Here is a 26401-nt window from a genome sequence, read left to right as displayed (position 1 = left end):
GCGAGGCACTAGGATTATTTTTATACGATTATGTGCGTGGACAATACATTTAGATTGTGGAAAATCTGCGATAAATTCCACGCGAATTTATTGCGTAAGACATATATATGAACAAAATATAACATTAAGGTTTAAAATGACTAAATAGGCCACCATGTGCATTAAAATGAAAAATGTAGTACCTATCGAAGCGTGTAAATTATGCGTATAATGCATGTCGTAAATGTAAGGAATTGACTTGCAAATTTACAGCCTTAAATCAAAGGCCCGTCATATACTTGCGCAAATCGTTAATTCATTTAGGCTTATGTGTGTAGTATCAAGTCACTCGGATCAAATTTCCGTGACTAGCTTTATACGCTTTAGGGGCAATCATTTTTTCATAGACTTATGACATTCGTTGAAAATGACATAATAACATTTGTCTAGTACGTTGCTTTGTTAAAGTACATACTTACCCGTGTAAAAATAACTGATATTCAAATCATACCTCTAAACCGGTTTAATTAAGCTACCATTCTCAAAATTCACATTCTCCGTTACTATTTGTTAATATTATTTCGTTTTTGTTGATAAATCGTATCTTTAACATGTTTACTAACTTGATTATTTGGTATTCACTTTACAGTGACATTTTCGAATAGCAGAAGTTCTCCTATTTATTTTCCAATCTTTACAATTCACATACATATAGTATAATAGTGTAATTTAGTATATGTGTTTTATAAAATTGAACATTTTCTCAGTCAAAAAATAGAATTTTATTACTAGAATTTCTTAAAATCATGTTTTTACAGTTCTTAAATGTGGTTTACTTGTTCATTTTAGCTTACCACGTTATGATTAATTTCAGTACACATATGATACGGATTAAATAAAAAAACTAAATTATGTATGACTGGGTAGATTTAAATTATTCAAAGTGTTTATATCCTTATTAACCTAATCGTCCAGACACGAATCCACATGACATTATTAATCCTAATAATCAGACACTGGTATATTATTTTTTCTTGATAACCAAAGAACATTGTATTTATTGTTAATGTAAATCCATTCCCTGCGGTCATACTTTTTAATTATTTTTTCTTGTTGAAATGATTTTTTATTCTTTTAGAATATATTTTCAGCAAAGTAATCAATTCAACTCTACTTTTGTTTTTCGGCTAATTCATTTTAAATAAAATATTTATTAGAAATAATACGTTTATTGTAAAGTTTATTCTATACGAATTAGTATTAATTAAGTTACTTCCAATAAAAAATTATATCAATTATTAAATGACGCATTTGTATAATAATATTTATTGTGATGTTTTCACGTATAAAAATGCTAGCTGCTATACTGCTCTAATTATTGTCAAATCACAATCATTTACTATTTCCCAGTTTTTCTTATAGTCAATTTCATTATTTCAATGCATAGAAACAAATTTAAAATACAGTAATATTGTCAAAGAAAGATAGAAATCTAGTTAGTAAGTGGTTTGTAGGGTAGTAATATTTAGTGTATCCTTATATTTCATTATGAAAACTCATTGATTTTATTACATTATTATTTTTTTTAAGACTATTTTTGTAATTTAATTTTTGTCTTCAAATTAACATAAACACTAATAATTTCTTTCAAATCGAGGTAAAGTCAATTAAAATGGCTTTTAATATACATATATATATATATATATATTTAATACTTAATTTGAGTTTTCTAGTATATTAGTAACGTTTAAAATTATATTTCATTTTCTATACGTAACGCTATTGCTTAGCATTTGTAAAAAATTTAATTCTTAATTAATTATTATCCAGATTTTAAACATGTTTATAAATGATTGTGATAACATTCAGTTTTAAAATACTCAAAATATTTAAAACATTCAATTTTTGTTCATAGCATATATAATGAAAGTTTTATTTATGCAGTGACTTTTTTGTTAATAAAAAAATCAGCTCTCAATAATACTAGCTTTAACGCAAAGCTTACTATTAAATTTCTCTTACTATTTCAGAGTTAAAAAAAAAACAATTTTTATGCTTTAATTTATGTAAATTATTTCTTTAGATACATTGTGACGTTTAAAACTAAGTCCTACATTAATTTTTAAAAAGCTTGTTGATAATGCTTACTAATTAAAATGGCCATAAAAACAAAGAATATTATACTTATTTTGATCATAAATTATACATAGTTTTTAATGTAAATGCTGGATTTCAAAAATAAAAATGTTTATTTATTTTTAACAGTGTTGATGGAAATGAGAATAGATTTTTAAGAGAGTTTGTGAATTGTACGCCTCATTCAGCCGGTTGCAGATTAGCTAGATGGTTACAACCAGAATCTGTGGTTGAACCAAACTCTTGTGAAGTGACCCTTTCTACTGCCGAAGTTCGATGTGGTTGGCCAGCTAAGTTCACTGTACGGACTCGTGATCAATATGGTAACCTTGTACATTCTGTTGGATCAAAGGTAATGTGACCCAATAAAAAAAATCTATAAGAGAAAATTATAAAAAATTCAATTTTTAAAAATTAATTTTGATATATTATTTATTTTTCTATTTACTTAGGTTGAACTAATTGCTCAATCAAACTTCAAAGCTAAGATAAATCCTTATTCAGAAAGATGTTTGACTGTAATAGACGACAAGTACTTTGGGGGAAATCCCATACCAAAAACCCATATTCCGTATGAAACTGTTATTAAAGATAAATTTAGATATCAAGCCATTACTTTCATGAAAGCAAGTATAAATAACATAATATAAAATGACAACAATTTTATAAAAATTTTCGTTTTTTTCACAACATCAGCGGAATTGTTTTTTTTTTGATTTTTTAAAAAAATAGCCTTTTACATTTAATCAGAATTGATTAATGTTTTCAAAGCCACAATAGGGATTGTACACTATGTATAGTATAGAATTTTACATAATTTTTCTCAGGACTAAAATCCTTACAAAAATTTAAAAAAATATTAATATAATAAATAAATTAAAAATTATTATAATAAAGTGTTTATACTAAACATATATTCTTATAAAAAAATTATATTAGCCCAATAATTAAAATAAAAATTTTTTTTTAGTGTAGAAATCAATTTATATTTGTTAATTGAAGTTTTTGGACGAACTATTTGTCTAAAATTTATTTGAAAATAAATTTTTATTTTATTAACAAACTTTACTTCACAATTCCTTTTTTTTAACATTTCAGATATTTATGACTCAATAGTATCATTTTTTTTTTTTGTAACGAATCTTTAATATTTATTCAACATACTAAAAATATTATTTGTATGATAAAAAAAATATTCATAAATAATAACCCAATTTCAAGTATGTCATTTTAATCCTTGAATCTATTAACTTTATACTAGCTTAATAAAATGACAGATTATTAGGTTGTCAATTTTTATATATTTAACTTTAAAATTTTTAAATTACTGTCTATTTTATTTATAGCAATATGAAAACTATTCATTTGAAGAGCTTCGTATAGCCTCTCCGTCAATAAAAGGCGATTCTGAAAAGTTACTTATGCAATCTAAAGGAAACGGGACCTATACTGTTTATTGGACTCCTATGACTATTGGTTATTATGATGTAAAAATAGAAATTGACGGCTATCCACTAACGAATAACGTCAAAAGCGTAGTTGTAAAAGAAGCTCCTTTTAATGGTGTCAGAACTGCTGAACAAGGCCAAGAATCTATAACTCCAGTTACCAAACTTCTACAACACGTTGGAAGGTATAGTGCAGGACTCAGGATTAGAACTCATCCTTCTCTGCAATCAGAAAAAATAGGAATAATACCTGTTAAAGGTATTATTGGATATACAGACGAAGTATGTGAAATTTATACTCAGTAAAAATTGTTTAAATATATTGTTTCTATAGTTAAAAGATATGTTTTATTAAACCATTATTACTTGTGATCTATTTCTATAAGATTTTTAAGTACCATTTACCATACTAAAAGTATCATAACTATTTTACTAAGGTAAGCAATGATGATGGCGATTGGGTATTATTGAATTCGGATACAGTACAAAGATATTGTCATCAAACTCTTCCTTGTATTGAAGCATGGACAATGAAAACATGTAGATACTTGAATGGTGAAAAATTTTTGGTATCAGTCAATGATAAATGTAACGGAGATAAAAGTATAAATGAAAAATTAACATCAACTTCTGTAGTACTTCTTAAAGCGATTAAAGATGTGTAAGTAATTTTTTATCTATTTACATGAACCAATCTACATTTTTTATGTTTTTAATGTGATTAAGAACTACACTTTTTTTTTGTAAAGCAGGTTTTTCTCTTGATGCTTTCTTAAAATTGTTATTCTTGTTGTGGCTACTATAATTTATAATTTTTTGTTTTCCTAAGAATTTTGCATGGAAAGTATTATTATTTAAACAAATTTCATACAAGTCTAGAAAAAACTATCAAATAGTTCAAAAACCAAATAATATTTTTAATAAAATGAACTATAATAATAACTTTTTAATATTTCTAAAATAAAATTTTAAATAAACTCGAAAATCAACATACTAGAGAAAAAAAGACGTATTAAAATATATTTTATAATTTTAAATGATATTAAATAAATCTCGAAAAAAATGATAAATAACATAATAATTATATTGTTTTTAACTAAATAAATTGTAGATAATGGCTATAATAATAATAATAATAATTAAATATATTATCAGAAATTTATGATAATAAATGTACTTAATATATGTACTTCTCTCCATATATGAACTTACATAAAATTCATAAATTTTGATTAAAATTATCATTATTACGAAACTAAAAATATTATTTGTTATAATTATAAGTATCTATTAGGTTGAAAATTTTATAAAATCAATTTGGACTGTTATAAATTTATATCTCAGGTTTATTTATTTTTATAACCTTTTCATAAAGTATGTTAAGAAAGTAAAACCAAACATAAGTTACTAAAAAAAAATGGTTAATCAACTTTAACATACCTTATTGAACTTCGGAAAACTATAAAAAATAAATGTAGCGCAAAATTAATGATTAAGAGCACTTTTATTTATTTTCGTTTCTACCAAAACTACTTAAGAGTGAAAAAATTTTAAAGCATTTTTACAACAGTTTTTAAAAAGGTTTTATTTCAAAAGCTGTATTTTATAAATGCAATTTATATTTTTCGCTTTAGTGTCTATTTTCGCGACTAGTAGGGCCCTAGACAGACTTAATTTATTATCAGTTTTAGTATCACAGCTGGCTGCCACTTAAATACTGACCAAACAAGATATAAAACGTAGAATATTTTTTTTTAATTTTCTCAATCTCTTATCAATATGAAAATCACAGTACTATCCCAAAGTCAAAAAGCATATAAAACTTATTATTATAGCAATTTTTTAGAATCTTATTTCCTATTATTTAATATTTAAAAATCAATGAAATAATTTTAATCTAGTAACAAATGATTTTAACAATTATATTCGTTGATTAAAAATTAAATTGTAGTAGTTGTTAAATAAAATTATAAATGTGTAAAAAATGTTAAATTTTTTTATTGAATGATGATCTACTATTGTATTCCAAAAATAATTTAGTTTACATAAAAAAAAAGATCGAATTATTTTTATATAAAAAATAGTACATTAAATAACATCACAAAGTAATTACTGTATGAGTGTTAATTATCTATATAATATTAAATATTTATTAAATTACTTTAATATTTATGGTAAAATTAAGGAATGTTTTTTTAAATAAAATGTGGTAATAGAGCAGTATTTTAAATTAATGATTAACAATAAATTATATTAAAAAAATTATCGTGTATTCATTTTATTTTTGCAGACCAAAAATATTAAAAGATCATTTTTTCCCTACAAACTATAAAGTAGTAATGTGTGGAGCTTCTGGTCATAACATAAGGAATCAACCGACATTTAAAGCTGTACCGGTTGGAATACTTGTTCAAGGCAATGTGATAACAGCTGTAGATAAAGTAACCAACAATGAAGGCTTATGGATAAAATTATCTGACGATTCTGTTACCACTCATTGTGGAGTATCTTGCACTTCTGCCTGGTCATTAGCAGCTGATAATTCTTGTGCCATCTATTTGAAACCTGAATATGAACTGAGTAAATATATATTTTAAATATTACAATTTCCTTAGGTAACACAATAAGATAATAAATTCGGTAAACAGATGTAAAATATATGTACTTTCGGGTCCTAGTAATTAAGTTAATTAAAAACTGTATGAGATCAACTTTGTGGTAAAACGTACGATTAAAATGTAACTGAAACGAAGTATATTAACCCGTTGAGATAATAAATTCAACCGCTGGTACTGAATGTGTTGCATTAAGAGTATTATCCACTTTATACGTGGGAAGCTTGCCAGGTAATTCTGGATACGAGTCCAAATTATCAATTACTATACATTATCATTAACTAGTCACGGGTGTAATTATATTGTCTGGTGCCGAAATATTGATTAAAACTTTATATAATCAACGTATAAGAAAAGTAATATGATTCAAGATTTAACATCGTAAAAAATAATTATACTAATAAATTACAAAAATATTTTTTATATTAACAAAAAGGTATACTACAAGAGATCATACAAGTATAAAGCAAGAATCTCGAATAATAAACCATATTAAATATTTTATTATAATATTTTCAATTCTCATTACAGTTAAAAGTATTCAGAAAACAAAAATCAAATAATTTTATTGAATAAAAATAAAATAGTATAATAGTAATTCATCATTGCAATAAGTTGAAAAATATATATATTTAGTCGAAATTATTTAATTTATCAAAACAAGTAGACATGTTAATTAGCAACTAATCATTTAAATGCGCACTTTAAAATAATATCTGAATTTTCAAATCATGTATTGGAATTTTCTAACGCATACAATGCAAGAGAAAATTTTGAAAAATAAGTTTACAACTGTTATATTTTTTAATGTCATAATTTCACTACTTTTGCGTAAAATTAATATGTATACTAAAAATATCATACTAACAGTTGAGAGCCTTTAGACCATTTCTTACAGTTTTTCATGGTTATTTTTTGAAGTGACCATATTATATTATATGAATTATTTATCATGATTTTCTTTTGAATATTAATAACGAAAATATATTTTTTAAAAGAAAAAGAACATGTTTTTTCTCAAAAACAAAAATTATATTAACTAAAAAGAAATAACTAATATTTCTTCCAAAAATAATAATTTTTACGTTATTTAATAAATAATTTCATGTCTCACTGAGAATAATTTTAAGAATACAATTAACAATACTATATCAAATTTTCTTTGTTATTTTTATTGAAAAATTTAATTATTAAAAAAAAAATGATGGCAGAATCATTGACAAAAAATTAAAACATAATAGTTCATCAAAAGTAATACAACAATAAAAATTTACGTGTGAATTTCAAAATTCACATTTTGAACTAAAACTATATAAGTTGTATCATTTATTATACATATATTTAAAGTCGTATTTAAACCAAATTCTTTATTACAGTTAATTATATTAATTACAATTGTATTTCAAAGTCTTTATAAAGTGATTGATTAACTATGCCTTACATTTTATAGGAGATTTAATATCTACTTAAGAGTTATTCATGACAATTGTTTCTTAAATATTATTAAGGAATATTTGCAACTTGATTGTAGACACTTCAAAAAAATTATTTCTCTATACTTAATGTTATTATCTATGCTACATAATAGGATAAAAATAGGTTTTGATTAATTTATTTTAATTAATTTATTAATTAATTTAGGATTTGATGTATTTAATACATCCATTACATCTTTTATGTTAATTAATACAAAAAAATGTAATTTAATACAATATTAGTTCATCAATATGTTTTTATTGTCATCATTTTAACTTTATTTTTTATTCTTTTCGTGGTACTTATTTAAATCCATTTATTACTTTTTTAGATTTAATGTACATGCTATTATTTTGATTACTTTGGGTCATAATGGTATCCTCTATAATGATCAAACCTAATCCTTTACTTGAGTTATTATTTTAATTTAAGTTTTATTATAAACACATAGAAAAACGCAATTTTTATTCATTATGTGATTAATATTATCATTTAGAATTTTATCCTAGTAAAATAAATGAAAAATTTTAATAAATTAAGAATACTTAAATGGATAATTTCTTATGTTAAAATATTTTATTTATGAAACCAGTGATAAGTTAGTTTTTATTTTTTTAAGAAAACCTTAAAAAAAAGTAGTTTGCTTTGTCAATGAACTCCATAAGAAATTCAAACTAATTTCTCGAGATACATTTTTGAAAAGTATTGTAAATGTGTACTTTTATAGCTTTAAGTAAGGAAAATTCCCCAAGGCACCAACTTCCTCCAGATCCTATTAAAAATTTCCCATTTCTCTTAACGTTCTAATAGGAATTATACTTAATTCTAACTTGCGTCATAAGCACAAAATGTAATTTTCCGTATGACATGACACAAAGTAAATAAATTTAAATATTTATTATAATCAATTAAATGATTTTATAAATTTTAACTACTTAAAACTTGTTTTTATTTTTAATCTTTTATAAAATAATCATATTTAAACTTATAAGTATTTGAGATTGTTAAGTTCATTGATTAATCATTTTTATTTATAATTAAATCGTAAATTAGTTATGTTTTAAGTTCTACCAAAAAGTTATTAAGAGGTACAAAAAATTATTCTACATTTCTTTGTTAGAAAATTCTTGTTAAATATGATCTTAACACATACGGAATTATCTATAAATGTCAGTATGTGTTTAGCGCTGATGATATTAACATTGCTGTTGAAATACGTTTTCTTCTTTTACTGAGTTTTTTTTTTTTTGTGATTTTTAGAAATAAGTATTTTCAATATTTTTTATTTTCAAAAATATTTTTAAAAAATAAAAATAATGTTAGTATAAATATCAGTTAATTAAAATATAATTTTTATTTATAAAGTTTTCAGTTCTATGTTATCAGTTATCAGTTTTAAACTGATTTATTATAAACGAAAATTAAAATAATCATATCGACTTTTGATATATTTTTTACTTTTAGAAGTTAGTATATTTTTTATAATATAATTGTAATGTACTTTTACAAATTATTTTTTATTGTGTGTATTAAATCATTAAATTAATAAATTTTCAATTAAATGTATTTTTATACGCAAGAAGAATTTTATATTTTCTTGTAATGCTACAGCATTTTCTATTTCTTTAATTTTATTTCAGCTTAAAAAGCTATTAGTTTTCTATTAAAAATGCATTAAACTTATAAACAACAACAAAAATTAGTTGTGTATGTTTGATGTTTATAGTGGTGCTATTCATGTATAAATAATTAATTCAATTTTAAATGAACTTTTTGTAGATAACAGCATAAACGATGCCAGTGTTTTAAGGCTGATAGATAACGAGATAAATGATTTCAGTATCATTAATAAAACAAACTATAATACTAAGCCGCCAAGTTTTGATACTAGTTCATATGTTATTGAACATATTAACATAGGTAATTAGAAATTTATGACTGTCAGAAATACTTAATAGTTATATGTAACTCAGTATATGGAATATAGGAAGTACATACAAAGATCATTTTTAAGTTTTATAATATAACCCAATTTTTATTTTAGAATTTTTATTTAAAAAAATTTAGTTTTTAAATGAAGTTTCGTATTGATTTTATTTGTTTTAAAGATTATCGTTTATAATTTTGCTACAAACATAGTATATAAATAATATCTCAAAAAACATATAGTATAATTTATTTCTTAATATTAAAAAATTTTAATTATTATTGCTCTCGATGTTTAATTTTTTTCTTTTTTTTTTTTTAGATGACAATGAAATAAAAATTGAAAAACAACAACAAAAATTCTCTCCTAAACGTAAAAAAACAANTGACAATGAAATAAAAATTGAAAAACAACAACAAAAATTCTCTCCTAAACGTAAAAAAACAATTGAAGGGTAAGTATCATTGTGTGTTACACAGTATAAATGCTTATACGTTTCATTTTTATTAGACTAAATGCTAATCCTTTGCCTATACCATATCATCGATCAAGAGCTGAATGTCGTCTAAGTAATGGTAATATGGTAATGATTCCACCAAACTCGCCACGTAGGACAGCGAAACATACAACAGAGAAAACTAAACATTACAAAAACTCAAGTATTTCTAAGAACGATATTTCATGTATGTCTATAGTTTTCAATGGTACGGTGTTTTTAAAAACTCACTTCTAACAATTTAACATTCGTTTAATAGACTCTAGAAGAGTATACCATCAATCTTTGTCAGTATCTAGTGATACAACTGCACCACCAACTACTAGCTCATCATCAGTTGATACTCACTTAACTTCAAGTTTATCTACTTCCATGGAAAGTTCCACAGAAATTCCAGGATGTCGATCTGTATGTTTATTTATTCAAAGTTTAAATTTTTTAATTACTTACTCATATAATTAAATAAATTTAACAAATCATTGTGCAATTTGATACACATTTAGAAAGATGAACCGTTTACCAGTGTAGCGCAAGCAGCTACACAAACGACTCCAGAGAGTGAGCGAATAAGTTTAATAGGCAGTATCAAAACTAAAAATAGACCATCACATAAAAGTTGGTCGAGTTCAAAAAATGTAACCTCAACTGATTCTCCTGATTTGTGTGATTCTAAAGATGGTATAGCTGATTTAACTACTCAAGAGTATGAGTAATTTAATTTATTTTTATTTTTACTAATAAATATTTGCATTAAAACAAAACATACGCATAAACTAATAGAATTATTCTTTTTTGAAATGGTTTTAATATAATATTGTAAATTTATTTTAGACAATCCGTCAAAGAGGCGCTCAGTCCTTCGATGGCAGAAAGCTTAAGAGCTGTGTTTGCTGCTTTCTTGTGGCATGAAGGCATAGTACATGATGCAATGACATGTGCTTCTTTCCTTAAATTCTATCCTAGCCTACCAAAAAATGGCGCAGTTATCACTAAAAGAACCACTGAAAAGTAACGACGGATTTTTTAAGTTTGTAATATTTTATTAAAATTGTATCAACAAATGAATTTTTAGTCGCAGCAAAAAAGACCGAAGTCAGTTGAGACATTCTGTAGAAGTAACTACGGGTGTTGGAAGCTATCAACATATTCGCCCTAATGATCAAAATCGTTCAAAGTGTGGCACGACATTACCAGTAGAAGGAACTATTACTGAAGAAAGTATGACAAGTTCAGGAAACTCTGAAACTGAAAATCTTCATCAAACTACAACTGTGAACACTTCAAATGAAGAATCTACCATTACTTTTTTGCCACCTGCTCTAAGTTGTATGGTTCGCCTCTGGGACGAAATAACATTGGGTGTACTTCAGGTAAATTTTTATCTTATTTTAAATCGAAACTGTTTAATCAAAATCAAAAATATTTTTATTCCTTTTATGCAAAATAAAAAAGATATAAATTGTATAAACTTAACTTTTGCAAATGTTCTGGAAATACTGCTTTCTTTAAATAAATGTTAAATTAAATTTTATGCTGTTTACTATAAGCTAAAAAAAATTTTTTGCCCCGAAGACTTCTATTCTACAAATAAACTACTCTCGAAATTCAACAAAAAATATTCTGGTGTAAAAAATCATTGTTTTTCGTGTTATAATTTTGTATTTCAATTTTTTTTTCAATCCATTTCTCAATATTTTATGTCAAATGGCATAGTCATATAGGAGGGGTCTAATTAGCCTACTTAGCTCCCCTTTTACCAAAAATAATGTTATAAATATTTTCAGAGAGGATTTTCGAAACTTTTAATGTAAAATCAATATGTATATTTATTGGAAGAGGGCTGCCTTTTCCAAAAAAATATTCTAGCTAACAATGCCTTATGATAAATTTAGGTAATAAAATATTGGTGTTTATTTTAATGGTCACTCTTATTCACTCGATTTCTCTTTAAATAATAATTATGTTAAGAAAATCATGTTTGGTACTTTTAAGTTTATATATATATTTCTAGATTTTTCAATTATGATAATTTTTTATCTTTTATGCCTCATAAGAATGATAACTTTATTTTATAATGACAACATACATATTTAATTAACTATTAAAATAAAAACCCAGTACAAAAAGTGGTCACGGCACAGTGGTAACGTGGCATAGTTGGGTCAAGTATAATGATATCTGACAGTGATTAAAATCACTATCAAAAATAAACGCTTCGATGCAAATCTTTAGATTGTGTTTAATTTTAAAAAAATTAGTGTATTATTCCAAAAGCTACATGATCTGCTAGTTCCTTATTAATATCTTGATTACGATAAAATATGTCGAATGAAAAAGGGATTATTAAAAAATATTATTTCTCATAAACAAATTGTGTTGATCCATACACTTTTCAATAAGTTATAGCATTATAAAGTTAAAAATATAAAAAATAAAATCGAGAATTTTCACACGAAAATAGCATTCGGTAGCCATTTTTGCCGTGAAGACAAGTCTAGAGGTCAAATTTTTTTTTTTAAATTTAAGTATATTACATAAGCTTTAATTTAAGATATATATAAAAGTCTCAGACCTTCCGGAACATTTTCAAAAGTTAAGTTGAAAAAGTTAATTTTTTGTGAAAAAGTTGTCATTTTAAATCCCCCCCTGTGGGCAGATAAAGGGTTAAATTTACAAAAAAAATATAATAAATGATAGGTAAGAACATCAAGCATCTATAAAAAAAAAAATTATATTGATATGTTCATTTTTGAAAAAGTTACGGCAGTTTTTAGTAAAAAAAATTGAAAAAATTTCGAAAATTAGCGATTTTTAAATTTGTAATTTTTTTGGAGGTTTCCCCCATTTACGGGGAACGAGGGAAATTTTTTCAATTTTTAAGGGTAATGTCTTCGACTAGATACGATTTGTGATCTTTTGACGTATCTTTGAAAGAAATCCGTTCGGTGAGAGCTGAGAAAAAGTGGTAACAGACACAAAAAAAAAAAACTTGTCCTACTGTGTTGAGTTTTTTTTATTTCATACTAATTGAAAAAACTTTTTTTGTTCTTTCATAGATGATAAAGTCAAACTCAAATTTAGCCATAAATGGCGTTAAAGAGAATATGTCAATGACGGCAGAACGAGACCAAAATGAACGTATCGCACGACAAGTAGAATCTAATCACAAAGAACCAGTTCCATGTGAACTATGTGCTGGCGAATCTTTCGTCACACCAATCGTTTATCATATGGGTAACGCTCATCCCGGTTGTGGATTAAACTGTGGTGGGCGTGGATACACTAATGCTGGGACTTACTGCTCAGGTTGGGCAGGAGCATGCGGTGACGGCGGTGTTGATGGATCACCGTGGTATTTGTTGTGTGAGAAATGTAGAGACAATTACTTATTAAAAATGAAGCCACCTGTAAGGCGTCGAAAAATCGCTATTCGTAATTATGGCGACCATAAAATACAGGCGCAAAATGGTAAATTATTATGTCATAACTAATCGTAAATTTTAATAAAATAAGTTCTTGATATATTTTACATTGTTAAAATTAAAAAAGGTTCCGACTGGGAAGAGACCGCTAATGAAATGCATATTATTCTCAAAGAAAATTCTATGTTCCTTTTGGATTTAGCTAGTAAAAGTATTAGTCAACCTAATTGTGACGATACACACTTGATCTCTAGTTTATGGACCGTTGGGGATTTCAAATGTCTCAGTACTCTAGGAATTCTCGCCAAACAGAATGAATGCGATGAATCTATTTTATTTCAATTACAAAATCGCTCATCTTTGGTATTTATTAATAAACAAATATATTAATAATAACTAAGCACAATGTATTATTACTTTTTTTCATTTAGGATGGAACATCGGATCAAAATACAGCTGATGTAGTGACCAGTCGTAGTTTTCATAGGTCGGCATCTATGGACATTGAAGGTTTACCTATGAGTCGACAAGATGCGATCAACCGTCGAAAACGTATAAATAGCACCTTCAATACGGGTAAATTAAAGAAATTTGAAACTTAATTTTTACTTATTATATTTACAATATATTTAGATAATGGTTTATCACTTATGTGTGTACCCTCCGCTGCTCTACAAGCCCTTGTTCCAAATATCAATCAAGCTTCTTTAGTTGATTATTCAAGTGAACCAAATGAAAATATAGATGTCGACATTTTAAAACGACCTGTAATTAATTTTATTATTGAAAAACACAACTTATCAGATTTAAAATGGTCGATGAAACAAGCTGTAAAAAAAGCGGCATGTCGAAGCTATGCGTTACAAGTGAAAAAAATCATTATTTTCAATAACATACTACAAATTATTGATGTTATAACAGAGAATTATAAAAAAAAAAAATTTTTTTTTAATCAGGCACTGAATTGGTTACTTCATGAAGTTTTTCAATATTCGTGCATACACGATTTATTATGGTGGTTCGTAATAGCTTTATCAGCTGAAGTAAGGACAATTGATGGTGATTCGACAGAACCTAGGTGTAGACATCCATTAAGCGACTTGTACTTGGCTGGAGATTCTGTGAAACCTTTACCCAAAGTTTTTTATACTTTCTTACAAACTGTTTCTGATCTTATGTTATATTTACCACCTGGTTCGGCTATTCAAATGATGGCTGTCCGATGCTGGGACATAAGTTTCACTCCTGCCGACCATATGTTTTTGCACAGGTTTGATGTGATTAGTAATTGTTTGATGTGTTTTTTTATAATATACTTATTTACTAAGCAGGAGTAAAGTATTCAGTAACATAAGTAAAATATTGTCACATAGTGAAGAACATCAAGAAGTTTGTGAGGATCCATCAGAAGTAAACTTTTATATTTAAAATTAATTATTATGTTATGTTAACATTTAAAATTCCTTTTATTATCTAATAGTGCGAAAGAGGTATTGTTTCTTCGTTAAAAGATTTAACTGACACTATAGAAATCACAGCATCGAGTCGACCTGCAATGATAGCAAACTTAATAGATCAATCCACAGAAACATTTTGGGAGTCTAGTGATGATGATAAAAGCAAGTTCAAAACTATCACCATACATTGCACTCAACCATGTGAGAATCCCAAAGCTGTTTATGTGCATATCGATAACTGCCGCGATCTTAATGTTAGTATAATAAGAAATGCACATGTTTCAACTGATATTTTTAATTCATATTTGGTTATATTTTATTTTTTATACAGAATAAAGTTTCAATGATCGTATTTTCTTGTGGACTATCGGTTGAACAACTTAATAAAATAAAAACAATTGAAGTTGAAAACAGATTCAGTGGTTGGTTAGGGACATTTATTCATGGTTCGTTACTTTGATTAAATTATACATAGATTTTGAATTAAACTTTAGTAAATTTATCTTATAGATGAATTTCAAAAAGTTATTTGCATTGAAGTGCGAGGTGCTGACTCATCAGTAAGATTAAGACATATAAAAGTTTTGGGATCAATGCCCGGAGAGCCTTTAACGTATAGGCGTCAATATAGTTACTCAACAATTCAACATCGGTTGTGTGAAAATGAAACCTTAAAAGTCTTCCGGTCGATTACATTCCAAGTAATTTTTTAACAAGAGAAAAATTTTAAAATAAACTAACCGTGTTTTTAATTCTAGGTGTTTGGTAAATTAATACAAGGTGAACAACCAACAATGGATTCGAGTGTTGAAGAAAGTAAAGATTTAAAAGAACATATGGTCGGTATTCTGTTCAGTCAAAATAAATTAACTCATTTACAAAAACAAGTAAATTATAACTAGAAAATTCATACTACTATTTCTCAATTCTATATTTTTTAGGTATGTACTCATATAGTTGAAACTATAAAAAAAGAAGCCATTGCTATGCGAGAAGACTGGGAAAATTCTGTATGTAAAAAAGATACTTCTTCCAATAACGGAACCTTAACTCCAACCGACTCTTACTGTTTCGAAATGTTGTCGATGGTCTCGGCCCTTAGTGGAAGTAATGTTGGTAGAACTTATTTAGCCAATCAGCATGATTTACTGTCAAATTTATTGAGTTTATTACACACTGGTAGTGCTCGAGTTCAAAGACAAGTAATCTTTCAGTTGTTATATAAAGTGTTCAGTAAGTAAGGAAACGGGTATCTATTATTCTCATTTTTTGTAACAATTAACCTGTTTACTTACTTACTGAACATTCTGTATACTACTTATATTTGTATTTCTAAAAAAACATTTATTCGACAGGTGACCTTATTATTAAAACGAGTATTGCCAGAAGTATCGCCTTATGTATTAGCCTCATTAACTGATGCTAGATTGCCATCAACCGAATTTTCAATCGCTAGTCCACCTTTAGAATGCCATAGAGTCGGACTTCTTGATAATTTCTTAAGTGTAATTGCAAAGTCTCTTACATTACAAGTTAAAATCAAAGGTATTAGTGGTAGTAAAGTTGTCAATTCACTAAAACTTAATGATATTGACTTGGACGAAGATGGTTCACGTTGGTACCTAAAAGGTGTTTCATCGAAAAAATTAGCTGATGACATTATACAAATATTATTGGATATGTCTAATGTAATAAATAAATTAAATAACTAGATAAAATTAAAAATAAATACATATTTTCAAAAATATTTTTAGGGAAAATTTTGTAGAAATGAAAATTGGAAAGATGTAACGAGGGCAGCAGTTGCAGAGAACATACTTAACCTAACTAGACTTAGCAAAGAATATAGATCAATGGATAGTTGCATAAGAAATCCAGTTTTGTGGTTAGCATTAGCTTCTCACTGTGTTTTACATCCGGAACATGCTGAAAGACTTTCATCAGGGCAATGGCTAAAACCTGAAAATTCATTACCTACTCCACCCAGGGTAAGTGAAAATAATTAATAAAATTATATGTTTTTATACTTGCCAATAAGATAGTATAATAACTATTTATATATAATTCTTAGCCATTATGTACAAACCACGACGATGGTGAAACACCAGCTGCTGTACAATGTCTTAATTGTGGAAACTTGTGTGTTGATTGTGATAGAATTTTACATTTAAACAGAAAAACTAAATATCATCAAAGACAAGTAAATTAATAGACTACATTGGATTAGTGAAGTAATTTAAATCATAAATACTTATTAGTTTTTTTAATTTTATATCAGGTGTGTAAAGAAGAAGAAGAAGCAATAAAAGTTGACTTGCATGAAGGGTGTGGTCGAACAAAACTCTTTTGGTTATTAGCACTTGCTGACAAAGCTACTCTACAAGCATTAGTTGAGTTTAGGGATACTACTTCTAATTCAACGGATTTATCAGTACCAGTTACTAGAGTTAATGTTCAAACAGCAAGAATAGGAATATGTCGGTTCTGTGGTATGATGAGTAACGACGGTCTCCTAGCAATAGGAAACGTATGCGCGAATGATGAATGTCAGGTATATAAATATCATTACTTTATTTTAAGTCAGAAATTATCTTAAGTGTATAACTTTACACTTTATATTTGTAAGTTAAGTTTATTTATTACGTTTTTAATATTTTTTAATAACAAATAACGTATTTAATAATTTATAGCTTCATGCTCAGAATGCATGCCAAAAAGTACTTAGATGTGGCCATTTATGTGGTGGAATCAAAAGTGAAATTGAATGTTTACCTTGTTTACATGGCTGCACAAATACTGAAAATGTATGTCTCAAACAAGATGCTGAAGACATGTGCATGATTTGTTTTACGGATGCTTTGTCAGCAGCACCGTCTGTTCAGGTAGTATACATAATAATTAACTGAATTTTATTTAACTGGTTCATTGCAATATTTAAGAATTACTAACTTAATATTAGTGAATAATTAGTAATATTCGAACCAAACTTGGGGTATTTAGTTCAGTTTGAATATGGAACTAGTTTAATCAATTACCGCATTTAATTTGTTAAATAGTGATATAAAAAATGTTTTGCCCGAAAAATTTTAAAATTGATGTGTCGGTTCGGATTTGATAAAAAAAATTAAAAGCTTGATTTAATTTCAAAAATTGAAATAAATTTTATTTTTTTTAACTGTTTTAAAATTTTATTTTTTAAATAGATACACATTAATTATTACATGTGAATTGATTAAAATGTTTGTAATATGTTTTAAATACATAATTATATTTTGAAATGTTAAAAAAAAAAAATTATTTTTAACAGCTCATTTGCGGTCACGTGTTTCACTATCAATGCTGTAAGAAAGTTTTAATCAATAAATGGACTGGTCCACGAATTACTTTTGGATTTCAACAGTGTCCCATATGCAAAGTAAGTATAATTAAATAATTTTAGGGGGTTCTTTTACTTAATTTAACTGTAAAAAAAAAAATGTTACAACAGCATCCTATTGAGCATTCAAGTTTATCGGAAATATTAGCTCCAATACGTGATTTGATGGCTGATGTTAAAAGAAAAGCTTTGATGCGATTGGAGTACGAAGGAGATTGCGCTATAAAAGGTGATCAAGCTGCTTCATACGGTATGGAAAAATATGCTTACTACGTATGCCATAAATGTAAAAAGGTAATTAACTAGGAATTTTTTTTATGATTATAATCAAGATACTATAAAAAAATGGTCAGTACAATACTGATCGCTGTAGAGAGAACATGTCTCATCCACGTTCTAGTGTTCAATAAAAATTAAATACTATAAAATAAAAACTGACCGGAGTGATAAGAAAAGTTCATGTATAAGAGATGATGGTGTAGCTATCTGTGTTCATAAATGTCATTTTTCAAAACTAATACATTTACCTATAAATAATATTGAACAAACTTTTGTGTTTTTTCGTGTTGGTGGTAGAAATGATAATTTTATATTAGGTACTTGTTATATACCTCCGAATATTCCGATTAGTATGTATGCAGCTCATGTTAACACCGTTAAGCATGTTAATTCTAATGCTTCTATCACTGTTTATATTATTTTAACTGATGACATTAATTTACCAGGTGTAAATTTTTACTATAAATATTAAAACATTGTAATACATCACTTGCTGAGTTACTCTATATAATGATATATTATTATATCTTAATTATAATATATATATATATGTATATATATTAGGGTGTCCCTTATTTTGAAAATTTTGGAAATTCTTCGGGTTCACCCCCCAAATTTGTGTGTATACATATAAAAAGTGGCTACAAAAAATTCCAGGCCGATCAGATAAGTTTAACCCGTGCCGACTTGGGGTTGAAAATCGGCCAAAAGGGGTACTTTTTTAGTTTCTAGCAATTAACTCGTAAATTAGCGCTCTCACAAAAAAAAGTATAAAAACTAAATTGTAGATCTAATTATTTTATATAAATTAAGTCCTTACAGTTTTTCTTTTAAATCCATTAATTTTCTAGAAAAGTGTCAAAATACATAATATTTCGTAAAATTGCCGAAATTAGCATATTTACGAATATTTCATCATATATGACGAACCATATGTGATACGACCTAATGTTTCATACAAAAATTGTTTAAAATTAAATTTTACGAAATAAAAGTATTAAGTACAAATTTCATTGAACCGATCGTTTTATTGCTATAGCTGAAATAACTCGATCATATTACGATTAATATCATATCATATGATATTGTTGGGTTTTTTTCTATATTAGTTTAGCTAGGTTGAAAATTTTTTTAAATATTTATTGATTTTTATCACATCAATGTACTATTTAAGGAAATTTTTTTTATTTTGTACATATATTATAAATTAATTTTACGTTGTACTCGTTTGCCCATATTGGGCGTTATTCTTATAATAAATATAAAATAAATGCTAAAAAAAAATATTTTTGTTTTTTTTTTTTATCAATTTATAATAAGCAATCATACATTTAAAATATATATATATTTCGTAGATTGATTTATTTTTATCTGATAAAAATATACAAAATGATAGCTGACTTATAATAATTCTATTTTTTAGTTGCGAGGTCAATATTTTTAAACTTGAACATTTTATTTTTAGGCATATTATGGAGGCGAAGCTCGTTGTGAGGCTGATGTTAACGTTGGAACAGAATATGATCCAACTGAATTAGTATGTGGTGGTTGCAGTGACGTGGCTCAAGCTCAGATGTGTCCTAAACATGGCACTGATCTTCTTGAGTATAAATGTAGATATTGTTGTTCTGTTGCCGTCTTTTTTTGTTTTGGAACAACTCATTTTTGCAACGCATGCCATGATGACTTTCAAAGAGTCACGAATCTATTACCTAGTGAATTACCACCATGTCCTGCCGGTAATGTTAAATTATGTTTTTTTATAATTTATTAAAATCAAATATTTATTATAAAATATGTTCTAATTCTCAAATATTTTTTAGGGCCTAGAGCAACACCTTTAAATGTTGATGAATGTCCACTACACATAAAACATCCTCCGACAGGCGAAGAGTTTGCATTGGGGTGTGGTGTATGCCGAAATGCTCATACGTTTTAAAAAAAACATTTATTCATTATAAATAGAAAAATTATTTATCGTAGTTAGCTATAATGTTATGTTAATAGCGGTTTTAATTTGAAATACTTAAATGTGTACCAATTTAATATACAGTGTTTAACATAAGTATCAATTTGAGAACGCGTTTTAAATTTTAAATGCTTCATTATTCATTAACTAATCAATTTTCATTAACTGTATTTTCAAGTTCCAAATCAAATTATGGAAAAAATTGTTATTATTAATTTTATGTTAAAATGCTTTTTTTTTTACCATATGAATCTCATATTCTAGTCATTGTTTGTTACGTTTTTTAATTGCTTGTGTTCAATTTTTTATTGTTTAGAATTTTGTAAGAATATGTATTGATATTTCAATTGTTTAGTATTTTTAAACGTATTACTTATTATTCGTCGGATTGCAATTATTATTATATTAATAATTATTTACTATCTAGGTACGTCTCTAAAATGATTAGTAAAATCTGGTGATATTAAGCAATATTTTAAATTATTCTTACTTAAGTATTTAAAGTATTTGTAATCATCCACAAACAGTTTTTTTTTAATTCATTTTTTTTTGTTCTGTAGTAAGACTATAGATTAATGAGATCTCATTAGAGGTACCACTTTTTATTTTAACCAAATATTTGGTATACTTTAAATTATTTTAGACACTTATGTTTTTTTATTCAATTTAGATTTGACAAAAAAAAATTGTGGATTTTAATATAAAAATTGTTTTTATTTACAAATGTTGAATTGAATAAAATATTGTAAGCTAAAAATTATTTTATACTGTAAAACCAATCAATCTAGCTATTAGACTAAAAAAAATAATAAGTTTTATTTAGCTTTGTTTTAATACTTAGATATTATTTATAAATGTTTTTTCTTGTATTAGTAATTATGAAAATCATCTACATTTAACTCATCTATTCTAATTTGCATTTTTAGTTACTAGATGATGTCTTAAAAATGGATTATTTAAAAAAAAAAGAGTGCAATACTTAATTTTTTGACATTTACAATAAAATTACTTCGATTAATATAAAACTATAGTTTTTATATTTACTTAGATAACAGTTTGATTGCTTTAATTATACTACAAAGATATTTAGTATATATCAATGGGTAGTTTTAAAAATAAGAACAAGTCTAGTTTCAATACCAACAACATACTATAAGCATAATGTGATTTAATAACATAGGATTTAATACTTAAGGGAAACTGTACATAATAAATTTACGTATTACTCTAAAATTGTGATTTTGAGGTTGATACAGTAAAAAATATAGGGTTATGGTAATTTTTGTAAAAAATTGAATGACCTGACCCCACTTTTAGTATGCGAATTTTGTAAGAAATTTCGTATTTATTATATTATTTTTAAGGAAATAATGACTAATTTTTTACTTGGAATAAAGAATGTAGTTTTGAAAACTGCAGAATAGTCATAACTTGATTATCTATATAAAATTTAATTTTTCAGATGACCAAAAGGTCATCAATTTGAAAATTGAAAATGAGACCTTGGGCATCAGATTGAAATACTAATCTTATATATTTAATATCAAATAGTGATGAATTCTGCTCAAGCTTGACCGTACAAACCGTAGTTTAAATGTTGTCCTGAAGTAAAAAATCATTATGAATTCATTGAATTTTTACATTTTTACATGAGTTTTATGTTCTGAAACTGATATCAGACCACATACATTAAACCTTATAAATTTAGGAACACTAAATTTTGATATTTGTTAAGAAATACGATCAAACATAATGCAATGCTTACAGCACGTCGTAAAAAATGATTATTTTTGTCCTTATTACCCTTCTTTTGGAGAAACGCTATCATATTTTTTAAAGCCGATATTTACAAAATCATTTTTTTTCTGGCAAGCTTTTAGTTTTAAATATTAATGAGGTGGACATAATGTCCATGCACTCAGATCTGTTGGTCTATTGTGCGCACCTCATACCAAATTGTCTTGATTCGGTTTACCCACCTAAGTGTATAAGGGTGAACCATCAAGTCACCCCTATGGATGACCAAAGAGTCCTGTCTTTCCGGCGAAATTGAGTATCTCTCTGGGTTTTAGGTTTTTAATGTTTTCTTTTTCAGGAAAAGGTTTACTCAAGTAGTTTGATCTTAGTGTGAACAAGGCTTCACATTCGTACATAATGTGAAATTAGTCTTTCTCATCTACTCCACACTTCCTGCAAAATAGTGATTCCGATAACCCCGTTAAAGATGTTTAAGCAAGAGACCATGTCCTGTCAGTAGACTAGTCAGAGTGCTTATTTGGTGTCTTAATCATGCTATTAAGATCACCCAACAGTAGACCGGAGGTCTTGATAAACATTTTAGATTGTCTAGGTACTACCAAATACTTCCATATTTTCCTATGTTGTTCTCTGCACCAATTCTTGGGTAGCACTTTGAGTGATTGCTCAGTGAGTCCTACCATTGGTTCTGGTCCAACATAGATGTTCTTTTCTTCTTTCCTAACTAGAAAGTCAGCATTTTCATTTCCAGTGACACCGTTGTGTCCTAGTACCTACTGTAACTTTTCTGAACCTCGATAGTGATTCTAAAGTTTCCCTGCATTCGAGCACAAGCTTTGAATTCACCTGATCATTACAGAGTGCTTTCAGAGCTGCTTGACTGTCACTTAAGATAATTATCATCCTATTCTTGTATACCAGTAGGTTCTGAGCCCCTAACAGTATTGCCATCATCTCTGCTTGGAAGACAGAGGGTGTTGTGCCCATTGATATGCTGACATTTATTCGTGGCTTTAGTCCCCAAATGACAGTATCTACTTTTCCTGATTTTTTGGATCCATCTGTATATATTACAAATCCTCCTTCTTCAGTCAGAGGGTTAATATTCAATTCTCTACGTGTAGTGATTTCCACTTTGTAGAGAATGTTATTCTTAAGAACCGGGTTAATATAGTCCAAGGGGTATATTAAAAATCGTTGGTCTATCTCTTATATTATTTTACCGTGTTCTGCTATGTCACTCTCTAAAGTCCATATACCTAAGTTGTGGAATCTTAGTTCTGTGGCTTAGGTGTAAGCTTTAACCTCTAGATACAGAAAAGGCTTCTGGCAAGCTTACCAAACTAAAAAAAAAAATTACATTTTTTTAGGGTTATCTTTAAGGATGTTCTGCAAGAAATCGATTTAATTAATGAAAAATTCAAAAATTAAACTTTTATTTAGAAAATTTTATTTTTAAAGCTTTTTTGTCATTATTAAGTCTATTTAACACATTTTAACTAAAATTTTATATTGCTAAGTAACGAAAATATTTTTATGTATTTTCAATTGCCCTTATCAAAAATTTTGTTTAAAATTCTGTATTTTAAAAGTGTAAAATACTCATTAAAACTAAGTATTATTCATTTTTAGCTTCGATGCGAAGCTGAGAAGGTATTAATTTTACTATGATGTTTTTTTTTATAAATTCGACCCTTTACCTGCCCACATGGGGGGATTCAAAATGACAACTTTTACAACTTAATTTTTGAAAATATTCCGGAAATACTGACACTTTTATATATATCTTAAATTAAAGATTATATAATATACTTTAATATTAAAAAAAAAATTGTTAGACTTTATTTTGTCTTCATGATAAAAATAGCTACCGTATTCAAAAATATACTATTTTTGTGTTGAAATTCTTGAATGTTTATTATTAGTAATAAAACCCCAAAAAAATACTATAAAATGTGTACTAAAGGTGAAAACTAAAAATTTAATATATCGGGTGTACTATACGTGAGAAATATAACCTTATACGAATATACAGGGTGTACTATTAGTCAAAACTAATAATTTAGATATACCGAGTGTACTTTATGTGAGAAATATAACTTTATACGAATATACAGGGTGTACTATTAGTCAAAACTAATAATTTAGATATACCGGGTGTACTTTATGTGAGAAATATAACTTTATACGAATATACAGGGTGTAATATTAGTCAAAACTAAGAATTTAGATATACTGGGAGTACTATATGTGAGAAATATAAACTAATTCAAATATACAGGATGTACTATTAGTCAAAACTAATAATTAAGATATACCGGGTGTACTATATGTGAGAAATATAAACTAATTCAAATATACAGGGTGTATTATTAGTAATAAAACCACCAAAAAAATACTATACAAGGTGTACTAAATGTGAAAACTAAAAATTTAATATATCGGGTGTACTAAATATGAGAAATATAACCTTATACAAATATACAGGCTGTACTATTAGTTAAAACTAATAATTTAGATATACCGGATGTACTATACGTGAGAAATATAACTTTATACGAATATACAGGGTGTAATATTAGTCAAAACTAATAATTAAGATATACCGGGTGTACTATATGTGAGAAATATAAACTAATTCAAATATACAGGGTGTATTATTAGTAATAAAACCACCAAAAAAATACTATACAAGGTGTACTAAAGGTGAAAACTAAGAATTTAATATATCGGGTGTACTATACGTGAGAAATATAACCTTATACGAATATACAGGGTGTACTATTAGTCAAAACTAATAATTTAGATATACCGGGTGTATTATACGTGAGAAATATAACTTTATACGAATATACAGGATGTACTATTAGTTAAAACTAAGAATTTAGATATACCGGGTGTACTATACGTGAGAAATATAACTTTATACGAATATACAGGGTGTAATATTAGTCAAAACTAATAATTTAGATATACCGGGTGTACTATATGTGAGAAATATAAACTAATTCAAATATACAGGGTGTATTATTAGTAATAAAACCACCAAAAAAATACTATACAATGTGTACTAAAGGTGAAAACTAAGAATTTAATATATCGGGTGTACTATACGTGAGAAATATAACCTTATACGAATATACAGGATGTACTATTAGTTAAAACTAAGAATTTAGATATACCGGGTGTACTTTATGTGAGAAATATAACCTTATACGAATATACAGGGTGTAATATTAGTCAAAACTAATAATTTAGATATAGCGGGTGTATTATACGTGAGAAATATAACTTTATACGAATATACAGGATGTATTATTAGTTAAAACTAAGAATTTAGATATACCGGGTGTACTATACGTGAGAAATATAACTTTATACGAATATACAGGGTGTAATATTAGTCAAAACTAATAATTTAGATATACCGGGTGTACTATATGTGAGAAATATAAACTAATTCAAATATACAGGGTGTATTATTAGTAATAAAACCACCAAAAAAATACTATACAAGGTGTACTAAAGGTGAAAACTAAGAATTTTGATATACCGGGTGTACTATACGTGAGAAATATAACTTTATACGAATATACAGGGTGTACTATTAGTCGAAACTAAGAATTTAGATATACCGGGTGTACTATATGTGAGAAATATAAACTAATTCAAATATACAGGGTGTATTATTAGTAATAAAACCACCAAAAAAATACTATACAAGGGTACTAAATGTGAAAACTAAGAATTTTGATATACCGGGTGTACTGTATGTGAGAAATATAATCTTATTTCAATATACAGAGCGTATATTAGTAAAAACTAAGAATTTTGATATACCAGTTGAATGTAATAAATAACTGAGAAAGTTTTTAAGAACTTTAATATTAGTTAAGTATAAGTTTATAACACTGTAGTAAGAAATTTTAAATTCTTATGTATAATAATGATGTCATATTAAGTGGAAATACTGAGTTAATAATGGTGTTAACAAGAATATACAAAGGTATACGAGAAAAGTGAAGGGGATAGACTTTTAGACTTAGGAACGTCTAATTTCGGG

The 26401-nt window shown here is 26.6% G+C and overlaps 1 protein-coding gene across 6 annotated transcripts in view; it reads left to right on the top strand.

Annotated features, from left to right (window-relative positions):
• Positions 1 to 21355, top strand: part of LOC126905604 (E3 ubiquitin-protein ligase MYCBP2-like) — a 136636-nt gene extending 115281 nt beyond the window's left edge. For 5 of the 6 annotated variants that reach the window (XM_050685479.1, XM_050685480.1, XM_050685476.1 and 2 more), the window contains exons 36-67: positions 2245 to 2467; positions 2568 to 2741; positions 3462 to 3845; positions 4001 to 4224; positions 5854 to 6143; positions 9434 to 9574; positions 9903 to 10035; positions 10092 to 10264; positions 10337 to 10485; positions 10581 to 10786; positions 10909 to 11085; positions 11150 to 11447; positions 13134 to 13545; positions 13627 to 13862; positions 13931 to 14075; positions 14133 to 14365; positions 14456 to 14769; positions 14831 to 14909; positions 14980 to 15210; positions 15288 to 15402; positions 15467 to 15657; positions 15715 to 15843; positions 15898 to 16158; positions 16312 to 16644; positions 16711 to 16944; positions 17028 to 17156; positions 17235 to 17507; positions 17647 to 17838; positions 18264 to 18371; positions 18444 to 18626; positions 20077 to 20350; positions 20435 to 21355. In XM_050685479.1, the coding sequence (XP_050541436.1) occupies positions 2245 to 2467; positions 2568 to 2741; positions 3462 to 3845; positions 4001 to 4224; positions 5854 to 6143; positions 9434 to 9574; positions 9903 to 10035; positions 10092 to 10264; positions 10337 to 10485; positions 10581 to 10786; positions 10909 to 11085; positions 11150 to 11447; positions 13134 to 13545; positions 13627 to 13862; positions 13931 to 14075; positions 14133 to 14365; positions 14456 to 14769; positions 14831 to 14909; positions 14980 to 15210; positions 15288 to 15402; positions 15467 to 15657; positions 15715 to 15843; positions 15898 to 16158; positions 16312 to 16644; positions 16711 to 16944; positions 17028 to 17156; positions 17235 to 17507; positions 17647 to 17838; positions 18264 to 18371; positions 18444 to 18626; positions 20077 to 20350; positions 20435 to 20550 (6760 nt within the window). In that variant the 3' untranslated portion in view covers positions 20551 to 21355. The remainder of the gene's footprint in view (positions 1 to 2244; positions 2468 to 2567; positions 2742 to 3461; positions 3846 to 4000; positions 4225 to 5853; positions 6144 to 9433; positions 9575 to 9902; positions 10036 to 10091; positions 10265 to 10336; positions 10486 to 10580; positions 10787 to 10908; positions 11086 to 11149; positions 11448 to 13133; positions 13546 to 13626; positions 13863 to 13930; positions 14076 to 14132; positions 14366 to 14455; positions 14770 to 14830; positions 14910 to 14979; positions 15211 to 15287; positions 15403 to 15466; positions 15658 to 15714; positions 15844 to 15897; positions 16159 to 16311; positions 16645 to 16710; positions 16945 to 17027; positions 17157 to 17234; positions 17508 to 17646; positions 17839 to 18263; positions 18372 to 18443; positions 18627 to 20076; positions 20351 to 20434) is intronic. The other variant, XM_050685481.1, reaches the window with a different exon arrangement.
• The last annotated feature ends 5046 nt before the right edge of the window (positions 21356 to 26401 follow it).

Source organism: Daktulosphaira vitifoliae, unplaced genomic scaffold (genome assembly GCF_025091365.1).
Source record: "Daktulosphaira vitifoliae isolate Bord-2020 unplaced genomic scaffold, ASM2509136v1 Scaffold_4, whole genome shotgun sequence".
Taxonomy (NCBI): Eukaryota; Metazoa; Arthropoda; class Insecta; order Hemiptera; family Phylloxeridae; genus Daktulosphaira; species Daktulosphaira vitifoliae.
This window is presented reverse-complemented; position numbering and strand designations above follow the sequence as displayed.